The following is a 12,417-nucleotide window of genomic DNA, read 5'->3' on the forward strand; positions in this document are numbered from 1 at the left end:
CCTCCCCTCCAGCTGAGGCTGTGAGGGTTGCACAGCCTCACTCCCTCTCCCCCTCACCCCCGGGCAGGTACCAGCTGAAGCTCTTTGCCCGCATGTGCCTGGACCGCCAGTACTTGGCCATCAAGGAGATCTCCCAGCAGCTGGGGGTGGACCTGATCTTCCTGTGCATGGCAGATGAGATGCTGCCCTTCGACCTGCGCGCCTCCTTCTGCCACCTCATGCTGCACGTGCACGTGGACAGGGACCCCCAGGAGCTGGTGATGCCCGTGAAGTTCGCACGGCTCTGGACGGAGATCCCCACAGCCATCACCATCAAAGAGTGAGACACGCCAGGGCTCGGGTTTGGGGGACAGGGGGTGGAAGATGCTGCGGCAGGGGAGTGATTGTGGAGTGACCTGGATCTTCTGAGCCCTCAGAAGGATGTGGGTTCCATCTGTCACAGCATCACTGCTGGTCATGGTGGCTCAGGAGCTGCCTGGACAGCGCTCCTGCCAGCGGGGTGTGAGGACACCCTCTGTCCCCAGCTCACCCCCACGTGTCCCCCTGCAGCTACGACTCCAACCTCAACGTCTCGCGTGATGACAAGAAGAACAAGTTTGCCAGCACCATGGAGTTTGTGGAGGACTATCTCAACAACGTGGTGAGCGAGGCCGTGCCCTTCGCCAACGAGGAGAAGAACAAGCTCACCTTTGAGGTGCGGTGTCACCGGCACCCTGCGGGGTGTGACACGGTCTGGGTGCTGCTGTCCCTGCAATGTCACTGTCCCCCACCATGGACTCTGCTCAGCCCCCACACAGCGAGGTCTGGAGCTGCCTTGTCCTTCCCCAGGTCGTCAGCCTTGCCCACAACCTCATCTACTTCGGCTTCTACAGCTTCAGCGAGCTGCTGCGCCTGACACGGACCCTGCTGGGCATCATCGACTGCGTCCAGAACCCTCAGCTGATGATGCAGGCGGTCTACAATGATGAGGTGACAGGTGAGTCCCTGTTCATGGCCAGGAAGGTGCTTTCCATGGCCTGCCCAGTGTTTTCCATGGCCTGCCCAGTGTTTTCCATGGCCTGCCCAGTGTTTTCCATGGTCTACCCAGTGTTTTCCATGGTCTACCCGGTGTTTTCCATGGTCTGGCCAGAGCTTTCCAGTTCTGGTGGCAAGAACCAGATCATGTCTTGCTGCTGTGGCTGGGTGTGCTGTGGGACATAGGGTGGTGAGCCCTTGGCCATGCCAGAAGAAATACTTGGTGCCTTCTGCTCATTCTCTGATTAAGTCTAGAGCACGTTCCTGTCCAAGTGGGTCCTTCCTTCATTCTCTGCCACCTCCCTCTCCGCCCACACTGACTGTGGCTGAATCCACAGGGAAGAACGTGCGGAGGTCGATCCAGGGCGTGGGGCACATGATGACCACCATGGTGCTGAGCAGGAAGCAGTCCATCTTCAGCTCCCCCAGCCTCAGTGCTGGCTCTGCCCCGGAGCAAGTGGACAGAGGGAGGAGCATTGAGAACGAGAACATTGTGGTGATGGAGACCAAGCTGAAGATCCTGAAGATCTTGCAGGTTGGAGCCAATGGAGTGGTGGGATCTGTGGGATGGGGGTGTGTAATGTGATTTTTCTCAAGTTGGGGCACAGTTGGTGTGAAAAGGGCACTCAGTCACTTCTGGCTTCTCCTTCCCTGCTGCTCCCAGTTCATCCTGAACGTGCGGCTGGACTACAGGATCTCCTACCTGCTGTCTGTCTTCAAGAAGGAGTTTGTGGAGGTTTACCCCATGCAGGACAGCGCTGCTGACGGGACAGCTCCAGCCTTTGACTCCTCAAGTAACTCTCCCACTTTGCTCCTGGTACACCCCCAGCTCAGCAAACCCCAGGGGCCAGGGGGACACAGGTGGCAGAGGTGACATCTCCAGCAGGAGTGACATCTCCAGCAGGAGTGACATCTCCAGCAGCTGCTGCTGGCTGTGGGGCAGGGAGGGATGGAGTTTGTGTTTTGGTAGGAACAGGATCAGGGAGCTGGGTTGGTTCCTGTGGGTTCCTGCCAAGACAAAGTGCTGGCATTGTCCACCCTTGTCACTCCCTTCCTCTCCCTGCAGCTGCAGCCATGAACCTGGACCGGATCGGGGAACACGCCGAGGCCATGTTCGGTGTGGGGTGAGTCCCTGCCCCCCACAGCTCCCCTTGCCCTCCTGTCCATCCTGCCCAGGCTGGGAGCTGCAGGTGATGAGGAGGATGAGGCTCTAAAGCTGCCCCCATCACCCCTGAGCTCCTATTAATGCACAGTGCCTCCATCCCTCCAGGAAGTCGAGCAGCATGCTGGAGGTGGATGACGAGGGAGGGAGGATGTTCCTGAGAGTGCTGATCCACCTGACCATGCACGACTACCCCCCGCTCATCTCCGGCTCCCTGCAGCTCCTCTTCAAGCACTTCAGCCAGAGGCAGGAGGTCCTGCACACCTTCAAACAGGTGAGGACACCTGGAGCACCCCACACCTGGCTGTGGGCGGGGGATGTGGGGTGGATCCTGGCCCTTTCCTTGGGAAGGGAGATCTGGGAGTGGGATTTGTAACCCGAACTGGAAACCCCTGGGAATGTCACCGCAGGTGCAGCTCCTGATCTCAGCCCAGGATGTGGAGAACTACAAGGTGATCAAGTCAGAGCTGGACAAACTCCGCATGATGGTGGAGAAATCAGAGCTCTGGGTGGACAAGAAGGGCAGCACCAAAGGGGACAGCACAGGGGACGGGAACAAGAAGGAGAAGAAGGAGGTGAGAGCCCTGAGCAAGGAGCTGGAATCCAGGGTGGGAAAGGAGTGGGAGGCAGGGAGGCTGCTCACTTTAATCCAGCACCTGATGCCTGTCGATGGGGAGGCTCCAGGAGGGTGTGGCTGGAGTGGCACAGTGTGACCCCAGTGCTGTTGTGTCCCCTGCAGCACGGTGCTGATGAGGAGGTCATTGCTCCAGGAGAGAAGAGCAGCGAGAACTACCAGATAGTGAAGGGGGTGAGTGAGACCAAACCCCAGTGCTCCGGCAGGAAGGAAAGGGGTGAAATCCTGGGGGGATTTCCAACTTCTTCTGTGCTTCAGAAGAAACAAGTCCAAGCCTGGCTTGCTCCTGCCAGCTCAGCACAGGGAAAAGCTGTCACATCCTTGCACTGGGGGGTGACAGCTACGAGGGCTCTGCATGGCAGGGTTGATCCCTGAGGGGTGCCGAGATTTGTGAGCAAAGCAGGGAACACCCAGGATTATGGAGAGAACATCTGGAATGCAAACCAGCCCCAGTGCTGGTGACCATCCTGAGTGGCTCCAGGCTCAGCCCCTGCCCACCCTGGTCCCTCTGTCCCCAGATCCTGGAGCGGCTCAACAAGATGTGCGGGGTGGGGGAGCAGGTGCGCAAGAAGCAGCAGCGCCTGCTGAAGAACATGGATGCTCACAAAGTGATGCTGGACCTGCTGCAGATCCCCTATGAGAAGGTGGGTGGACAGAAACCAACTGATCCTGAGCACCCAGGGCAAAGGGGGCACCGGGGACCCCCTGAGTGGGCTCCTGCTGCTACCATCCCTCTCAGCTCTGCACATTTCTCCTCTGTCCCTCCTCAGGGGGATGCCAAGATGATGGAGATCCTCAAGTTCACCCACCAGTTCCTGCAGAAGTTTTGTGCTGGCAACCAGGAGAACCAGGCCCTGCTGCACAAACACCTCAACCTGTTCCTGACCCCGGGGGTGAGGAGGGGCAGCAGCACAGGGAGGGAATTTGGCACCGCTCCTGGGGCTGAGAGCACAGGATGGAAAATCCAGGAGGAGACACAGGCAGGGCAGGAGTTGGGGACAGTTCCTGCAGCCCGCTGACCTCACTGTGCCCTTTGTCCCCAGCTGCTGGAGGCAGAGACCATGCAGCACATCTTCCTCAACAACTACCAGCTGTGCTCGGAGATCAACGAGGCGGTGCCGCAGCACTTCATCCACTGCGTGGCCACCCACGGCCGCCACGTCCAGTACCTCGACTTCCTGCACACCATCATCAAGGCCGAGGGCAAGTACGTCAAGAAGTGCCAGGACATGATCATGACTGAGGTGAGGACCTCTCCTGTGGGGCAGGATTGGGGGGAAGCAGGACAAGGCTCTCAGAACTGCACTGTTGTCTTCTTCCTTGAGAAGAGCCTTCCAGCCATGCTGGATCCTCCTTGGGACCAGCCAGCCCCAGCGCTGGTGGCCATCTTGAGTGACCATCAACGATCTCCAGGGGCTCAATGCAAGTTCAAGAGCCAGTTTGGGAGTCCCACAATTTTTGATTGTGTTGCAGATGCCTTGTTTTCCCTGTAAACACAAATCCCTGTCCCCCCTTCCTGGCCACTGCTGCTCATCCTTCACTGCAGAGGGGACACCATTGGCCTTGGAGGTTCTGACCTTCCTTTTTCAGAGTGGTGACCACTGAGCACTGACCCTTCCCTGCAGCTCACCAACGCCGGGGACGACGTGGTGGTTTTCTACAACGACAAGGCTTCGCTGGCCACCCTGCTGGAGATGATGACAGCAGCCAGGGATGGGGTGGAGGAGAACAGCCCCCTGATGTACCACATCTCCCTGGTGGACCTGCTGGCCGCCTGTGCCGAGGGCAAGAATGTCTACACCGAGATCAAGTGCACGTCCCTGCTGCCCCTGGAGGACGTGGTGCGCGTGGTGACACACGAGGACTGCATCACAGAGGTACGGGGTGGCAGCAGGAGGGCACTGGGGCTCTGCAGGGATCGTCCCCTGATGGTGTCCCTGCTCCTTCCCCCCTCCCTGGCAGGTGAAGATGGCCTATGTGAACTTTGTCAACCACTGCTATGTGGACACTGAGGTGGAGATGAAGGAGATCTACACCAGCAACCACATCTGGACCCTCTTTGAGAACTTCACCCTGGACATGGCCCAGGTGTGTGGGGAGGGTTGGGTGGGAGGGACACAGCAGTGGTGGGATGTTGTAACCCTGTACCCAGATGCTTTAAGAATGGTATGTCCCTGTAACCCTGTAAAACCTATGAACTGACCCTCTGCAATGGGATTGGCAAGAAGCCAAAGGTTCCCCCTCCCCTTTCCTGACCCTAGAAAAGACCCTGGACTTTGGGAAACTTTCTCTTTGTCGCCTTGGAAGCCATGAAGAAATAAACCGAGGAAAACCCTGGGAAAAGCGCCTCTGTATATCTTATCCTGTTCTACATGATATCACCTCAGGCCAGCTCTGCAGAGTTATGAGAGTGCAGGACTAGCTTTGGGTGATTTATCAGTGGCTTGGATGGGGACAGGGTGGTGTCACCCTTGAAGCCTTCTGCAGGGCATGGATACACGTGGGACCTCACATAGCTGCCACACTTGGGGCTGGGGAGGGTCAGGGCTCTCTGGTGTGACCACAGGAGCTGTGTCACCAGCCACGTCCCTCAGCTCAGTGTGGTCCCAGCAGCCTCTGAGCTCTCCCTGGTGCCATCAGCGTCCTCCCTGCCCTCACAGATGTGCAAGAAGCGGGAGAAGCGCCTGCCGGATGCCACACTGGAGAAATACGTGCTGACAGTGGTGCTGGACACCATCAACGCCTTCTTCAGCTCGCCCTTCTCAGAGAACAGCACCTCGCTGCAGGTCACCAGGGCTGGGAGGCAGGGAGAGGACATCAGCTCAGCCAGCCCCCCAAAACACGGTGTGGGTGTGTGTGCTGACACTCCTGTCTCCTGCAGACCCACCAGACCATCGTGGTGCAGCTTCTCCAGTCCACCATGAGGCTGCTGGAGTGCCCCTGGCTGCAGCAGCAGCACAAGAGCTCGGTGGAGTCCTGCATCCGCACGCTGGCCATGGTCGGTAAGGAGCCACTGCTGGGGACAGGGGACAGGGGACAGAGCCACCCTGGGCTGTCCCTGCCCAGTAGCGAGCAGGACACCCTGTCCCTCCTGTGGGGACACCACAGTGAGGGGCTGCCAGCTGGGGATGGGGACATTCAGCTCCGGGATGTGCTTCTTTGTGAGCTTCATCTCAGCTCACCCAGGACAACGTGGGGATAACCAGAGCCTGGGCTTGGCTGGGAGCTCCCTGGTGTGTCCCTGCCCAGACACGAAGCCAACACTGACTGTGGTTTTCCCTGGGCAGGACTTTGCCCTCGGTGTGCAGCTGCCTGGCTCAGGCTGTTAGCACTGAGTCACCGTGGAAAGGATTGCTGGTGGCTGGGCTCTGGGTGGGGATTTCCCTTTGGAATTCCAGGCAGGGTGCTTGCAGCCTCCCCAACCAAAACCCGGGGCTGTGGGGCTATGGCTGTTGGGATGTGTGAGGACACTCCAGGAGTTTACTCCTGCATTTACCCCAAAGCTCTGCTGTACAAGATGTGAACCCTGAGTGCCCAGGCTGGGTGGTGAGACCCAGCTGGGTGCTGGCTGTGCCAACCCCACGCCCGTGTCCCGCAGCCAAGAGCCGCTCCATTGCGCTGCCCATGGACCTGGATGCCCACGTGAGCTCCCTGCTCAACAGCAGCTCCACCAGCACGGTGCAGAGGAACACCTCGAGCTACAAGGCTGCCACACGCACCTTCCCCCGCGTGTCCACCACCCCCAACCAGTGGGACTACAAGAACATCATCGAGAAGCTGCAGGTGCAGGGCAGGGCGTGGCGGGGCTCAGGTGGCAGGAGGGTGCTGGCGTGGCAGGGTCCCTCTGCTGTGTGTCCCCTGGCTCTGAAGGGGGGTTGTGGCTTGCAGGACATCATCAATGCTCTGGAGGATCGCCTGAAGCCGCTGGTGGAGGCGGAGCTGTCCGTGCTGGTGGATGTCCTGCACCGGCCAGAGCTGCTTTTCATGGAGGGGACGGAGGCGTTCCAGCGCTGCGAGAGCGGGGGCTTCCTGTCCAAGTGAGGCTGGTTTGGGGTGCTGGGAAGGGCTTGGGATCCTCACCCTGTGTGCCTGCAGCCTGAAGGGGCGCTGGGGTGGTTCCCTCAGGGATCCCTTTGGGGTGTGACAATGGCTTTGCTGTGCCAGGCTGGTGCAGCACACCAAGGACCTGATGGAGACCGAGGAGAAGCTCTGCATCAAGGTGCTGAGGACGCTGCAGCAGATGCTGGTGAAGAGGAACAAGTATGGAGAGAGGGTGAGCACTGTGATCTGTGCCCATGTGGGCCCCACTCCCAGGCTGGCAGAGCCCACCCTGGGCACCCAGGGGTGCTCAGTCTGTTCTGCCCTGGCCCTGGCCTTGGCACGGGGACACTGGTGACGTTTGTTTGCCTTGGCAGGGCAACCTGCTGCGGAAAATGCTCATGAACAATTACCTGCAGAACAAGAGGTCCAGCTCCAAGGGGGAGATGGGGGATGCTGCTGGGGGAGGTGAGTGCCCCTCTCCTGCCCCTTCCCCTCAAATTCCCACCTCCCAAGCAGTGATGGGAGCAGGTCTGTGGCTGGTTGCCATGTCCCCACCTCCACGGGAGCAGAGGGTTTGGGGAGGTGAAGGGATGGCCCTGGCTGTGGTGGAGCTGTGCTGGCTCTGTGCTACCACAGCATCACAGCCCTGGTGTCCTCACACAGGCCAGGACCAGGACTGGTCAGCCATTGCAGCTGTCCAGTGCCGGCTGGACCGTGAAGGGGCCACCAAGTTGGTGGCTGACCTCATCATGAACACCAAGAATGAGAAGATCTTCCAGGAGAGCATCCTGCTGGCCATCCGCCTGCTGGACGGGGGCAACACCGAGATCCAGGTCTGAGGGGGATTGGGCAGCCAGGGGTTGGTGTGGGCAGTGTGAGGGTTCAGTGCTCAGCCCTGGGCAGTGGGTTTGGCCACAATACCTCTTGTTTGTGCTGAAATCTGATGATTTGAGTTTCCCAGCCCCATGGCTGGAGGAAGGGCTGGAGGTTGCGGGAGGGGCAGGTGGTTCCAGGTTGTTTCTGGAGTTCTGCTGATGCCCTCTGCCGGGAATTCCTAAAATGGCTCAGGGCTGCAGCTCTTGTGGGGGAACCTCCATCCCAAACCCTTTGTCATGGGGAAGCTGAGAAATGGTGCGTGCAAAAGCCAGATTATCCTGGGCAATGTCTGGAGTGTCAAGGCTGCTGCTCAGAGGGACAGGCAGGGACATTTTGGACCCTGTGGTGGGGACCTGAACGAGCGTTTTTTCACCAGAAATCCTTTTACAACCTCATGACGAGCGACAAGAAGTCCGAGAAGTTCTTCAAGGTCCTGCACGACCGGATGAAGAAGGCGCAGCAGGAGACCAAGTCCACGGTGTCGGTGAACATGAGCGACATCGGGAACAAGCCCCACGAGGACAAGGACGAGCCAGACCCTGGCACCAAAGGTACGGGGCCGTGTCCCTTTGTCCCCTCAGCAGGGCCAGCACTGGCTGGGTGACAGCCTGAGGTGACGAGGGGACAATTCCCTGCAGGACGAGGGGACACCTTCCTGCTGCCCGGCACCCCCACGCGGTACCCGATGGCCGTGGGGTTCCGGAAGGGCCACGACCCCGGGGAGCAGGGCCAGAACAACGAGATGGGGGTGACAGTGCTGATCATGGAGCCCATCCTGCGCTTCCTGCAGCTGCTCTGCGAGAACCACAACCGTGACCTGCAGGTGGGTGTCAGCTCTGGGGCTGGGCTGGGGGAAGGGCTGGGATCTGCCCCAGTTTGGCCCCAAAATGCTGTGGCACCAGCTCTGTTTCTCCATGTGCAGTGCACCATCCCTTGTGGATAATTTATGGGAGGAGTTCATGGCAGGACTGGCTGTGGGACTGAGGTTCCAGAGCCAGCCCCAGCCCAAATCCCCCTCAGGCTGCAGCTGGAGGGGTGTGGGGAGAGAGGGATCAGGACCCCATTCCTGGGCTCTGCTCCACAGAACTTCCTGCGGTGCCAGAACAACAAAACCAACTACAACCTGGTGTGTGAGACGCTGCAGTTCCTGGACATCATGTGTGGCAGCACCACGGGCGGGCTGGGGCTGCTGGGGCTCTACATCAATGAGTACAACGTGGCTCTCATCACCCAGACCCTGGAGACCCTGACCGAGTACTGCCAGGGGCCCTGCCACGAGAACCAGGTCTGGGCTCATCCCCAAACCTCATCACAGACCAGGAGAGGCTCTGAGGTTTTGGGTTCATGTTTTGGGTTCAGGGTGTGAACAGGAGCACAATGTGGGCAGCAGAGGTCACAGGGCTCCTGCACAGGTCACCAGCTGCTGCTTGGCTGCAAAATGTGGTGATGCAGATGTGGGGTAAATAATTCAGTGGTGTGAATTTTTGCAGGGAGAGGGGAGGTTTGGGGGCCCAGGGCTGGAGGCAGGGCAGCTTTTCAGGGCTGTGCTGAGAGGACTGGCAGGATCTGTGGGATAACACTTGGCCTGACTCCCCCAGAGCTGCATCGTGACCCACGAGTCCAACGGGATCGACATCATCACAGCCCTGATCCTGAACGACATCAGCCCCCTCTGCAAGTACCGCATGGACCTGGTCCTGCAGCTCAAGGTGCACAGGGGCCTGGGCTGGGGTGGTGGGGACGTGTCTGTGTGTCACTGTGTGTGTGTCACTGTGTGTGTCACTGCACGGTCACTGTGTGTGTCACTGCAGGGTCACTGTGTGTGTGTCACTGCAGGGTCACGGGGTGTTTGGTCACTGTAGAGGGCTCACATGGCTTGGTGGGGCAGGGCTGAGTGCAGGAATGAAGGACTTTTGGACAGCAAATTAATATGATTATGTAGAAGTTGATTTATTGTTTACTTTTAATTTTATTTATACATTTTAAAACTACGTGCTTATGTATATTTGTTTACGTGATTATGTATTTTTTTAATTGGTGCTTTTATTTTGTTCACTTGCTTTGTATGAGTTTTGTGGGTAAAATGATTGGTTGTATTTCAAAGCATTATTGTTTACTTTTATTAAGAATTTTTTAATTTTTATATTCTTTTTTTAGCTTTTTCTCCTTTAATTTAGCACAATTTATATTTTAATAACTTTGAAGAGTTTTAGACAATTTGATAGACTGCAGAAAAACATTTAAAAACGGCTCATTCAGTGTACTTGCTGGAAACAATGGGTTAAACTAAGAAATGTAGAAAAACAGTTAAATGTAGTTTGGCTGCTGCTCTTGCTACAGCTGGGGCATCTCCAGCTGGCAGGGGCACAGGGGAATTCTGCCCACCCCAAAGCCCTGGGTGCTGGCAGGGCACAGCTCCCCTCACCAAGGGTTTCTCCTCACCAGGACAACGCCTCCAAGCTCCTGCTGGCCCTCATGGAGAGCAGGCACGACAGCGAGAACGCCGAGAGGATCCTCATCAGCCTCCGTCCCCAGGAACTGGTGAGGGGACTGGGAATACTGGGAATGTCCCACTGAACCCCCAGCCCATGGCTGAACATCCCCTGCCCTGGCTTGTTGTAATGGTTTTGGTAGCAAAACCAGTGAGAGACTCCAAGTCAGAAATACAATTTAATAGGGGAAAAAAGAGAAAAATAAAATACATGAAATAGTAAAAAAGAAAGAATCAGAATCAGAATCCAACCTGAACCCCATTGTTAGGGTGGTGGTAACAGTCCAGGTGAAGTGCTCTTGTTGAAGTGGTGATCCTGTAGAAAGGTCTGGTAGCTCTTGTCCTCAAACCAGTGGGTAAGGGCTGCCTTGGTGCTCCAAATCCCAGATTTTATCTGGTTAGGAAAGGTTTGGCTCCTCCCCTTGGCTGGAGTATTTCCCAATGGGATGCAGTAATTTTATCAGTCCCACAGTGGGACTCAATGGGCCATTAACAGAAGAGATCTCCTGGAGGAAGGATGGGTTGTGAAAAGATAAAGAACACTGCCCCACCTGGTTTATAAAATATGGCCATTAACAGGAGATACCTCCTGGAGGAAGGATGGATCATGGAAAATATAAAGAACACTGCCCCAGCTGGTTTAACAGCTGGCCCATTAACAGGAGATCTCTCCCAGGGAGATAAGAACCACTGCCCCACCTGGTTTCAGCAGATGGTGATAGAATGCAAACATTTTTATTTTTTGGGCATATCTTTGCATTCTAGCCTAGGACACTCATGCTGACGTTTCTGCTTTGCCTCCCCTGCCTCACTGCTGCTCCTTGTGAAAAATGAGGTTCTCTTTATTGGTAGATTTTAAAAAGTTGAAAAAAAGACAATAAAAGACAATAAAGCAAAAGGTTACAACAGCTGGGTGCTTGGCATTTAGCTAAGAGCTCACCTTGGCTCAGAAAACGCTTTGTTAAATGCATCAACTTGTTGCATATTCATAAACTTTTATGCATTTTTTCAAAATCACCCCCACCAACCTGTAAATCAACATTTTTTATTCTTTTTTTATGTTTTGTTTTCCTTGTGGCTCCTTCTTGTTGGCTCACTCCCTGATAAAGCAGATCTATAAATTGCTCTTTCGGGGTTCTGGTGATCATCACCCCTGTCTTCATGCAGATAGGATAATCCAAGAAAGTGAAAAATTTTTTGATGATCTTTTTACCATTCCCTGAGTTAGGTTTATGAACAAAAGCTTTTTACATCAGCATGTTATACTCCAAGAAAAAAAATATATTTATTACACAATATATATTTATTACACATTGTTATATATTTATTATATAATATATAACATATTTATAATATATATTATTTCTAAGTTTTGTTAATAAAAATAATAGAATAATAAATAGATAGAATAAATAGAATATAAATAGAACTAAAAGAAACTATATTCATACAGCAACATTTTCCAGCATTATACATATAGCATTCATTTTAATATTTGTGAAAAGCCAATAACATTATATGTTATATTTTTATTTATAACACCCTGCTGCCCAAATCGTGGCTGGAGGAGGACTCAGCTCGGTGCCCTGTGCTGCCTTGCAGGTGGATGTGATTAAGAAAGCCTATCTGCAGGAGGAGGAGTGTGAGAACGCCGAGGTTTCCCCCCGGGAAGTTGGACACAACATTTATATCCTGGCACTGCAGGTATGGAGCTGTAAGAGCATCCTGCCGGGCTGTGCTCACACATTGCACTTTTTTCTCCGTATTTATGAATTTGGGCTCCCTGGGGAGCCTTTGGCTATGGGGAGCAGCCGTGGTTTCCTGGCCATCCTGCACCCCTGTGTCCCCTGTCGGGTCTGCTGTGCTCACTGTCACCATCCCTGTCCCCCTGGCAGCTCTCCCGACACAACAAGTCTCTGCAGCAGCTCCTGAAGCCGGTGAAGCGAATCCAGGAGGAGGAGGAGGAGGGAATCTCATCCATGGTATGGAGAGGCCTTGGGGATGGAGGCACAGCCCCCACCAACTGCCCTGATCCGAGGCTGCAAAGAGCCCTTGCAGAGCCCACCTGGGCTTTGCTGCTCAGGATTTGATGGATTCTGGTGTTCCCCAGGGGATGAAAGAGGATGAAATGCCCTTCTAGCCAGAGGTGGAAGCCCAAAGCTGTGTGTGCCAGCCCCGTGGTGGGGTGACACGGGCTGG

The 12,417-nt window shown here is 55.5% G+C and overlaps 1 protein-coding gene across 1 annotated transcript in view; it reads left to right on the forward strand.

Moving 5' to 3' along the window:
- The window catches only part of ITPR3 (inositol 1,4,5-trisphosphate receptor type 3), a 40,031-nt gene that overhangs the window by 19,249 nt on the left and 8,365 nt on the right, over positions 1-12,417 (forward strand). Inside the window, 28 exon segments of the mRNA XM_033080187.1 lie at positions 68-319; positions 550-694; positions 829-976; positions 1,353-1,549; positions 1,679-1,808; positions 2,081-2,138; positions 2,285-2,450; positions 2,587-2,751; positions 2,916-2,984; positions 3,329-3,454; positions 3,581-3,703; positions 3,854-4,054; positions 4,436-4,687; positions 4,773-4,898; positions 5,471-5,596; positions 5,692-5,812; positions 6,409-6,593; positions 6,699-6,847; positions 6,975-7,083; positions 7,226-7,316; positions 7,515-7,684; positions 8,104-8,278; positions 8,366-8,550; positions 8,812-9,012; positions 9,326-9,436; positions 10,173-10,268; positions 11,821-11,922; positions 12,114-12,200. Of these exon segments, the coding sequence (XP_032936078.1) occupies positions 68-319; positions 550-694; positions 829-976; positions 1,353-1,549; positions 1,679-1,808; positions 2,081-2,138; positions 2,285-2,450; positions 2,587-2,751; positions 2,916-2,984; positions 3,329-3,454; positions 3,581-3,703; positions 3,854-4,054; positions 4,436-4,687; positions 4,773-4,898; positions 5,471-5,596; positions 5,692-5,812; positions 6,409-6,593; positions 6,699-6,847; positions 6,975-7,083; positions 7,226-7,316; positions 7,515-7,684; positions 8,104-8,278; positions 8,366-8,550; positions 8,812-9,012; positions 9,326-9,436; positions 10,173-10,268; positions 11,821-11,922; positions 12,114-12,200 (4,066 nt within the window).

Source organism: Catharus ustulatus, chromosome 25 (assembly GCF_009819885.2).
Source record: "Catharus ustulatus isolate bCatUst1 chromosome 25, bCatUst1.pri.v2, whole genome shotgun sequence".
Taxonomy (NCBI): domain Eukaryota; kingdom Metazoa; phylum Chordata; class Aves; order Passeriformes; family Turdidae; genus Catharus; species Catharus ustulatus.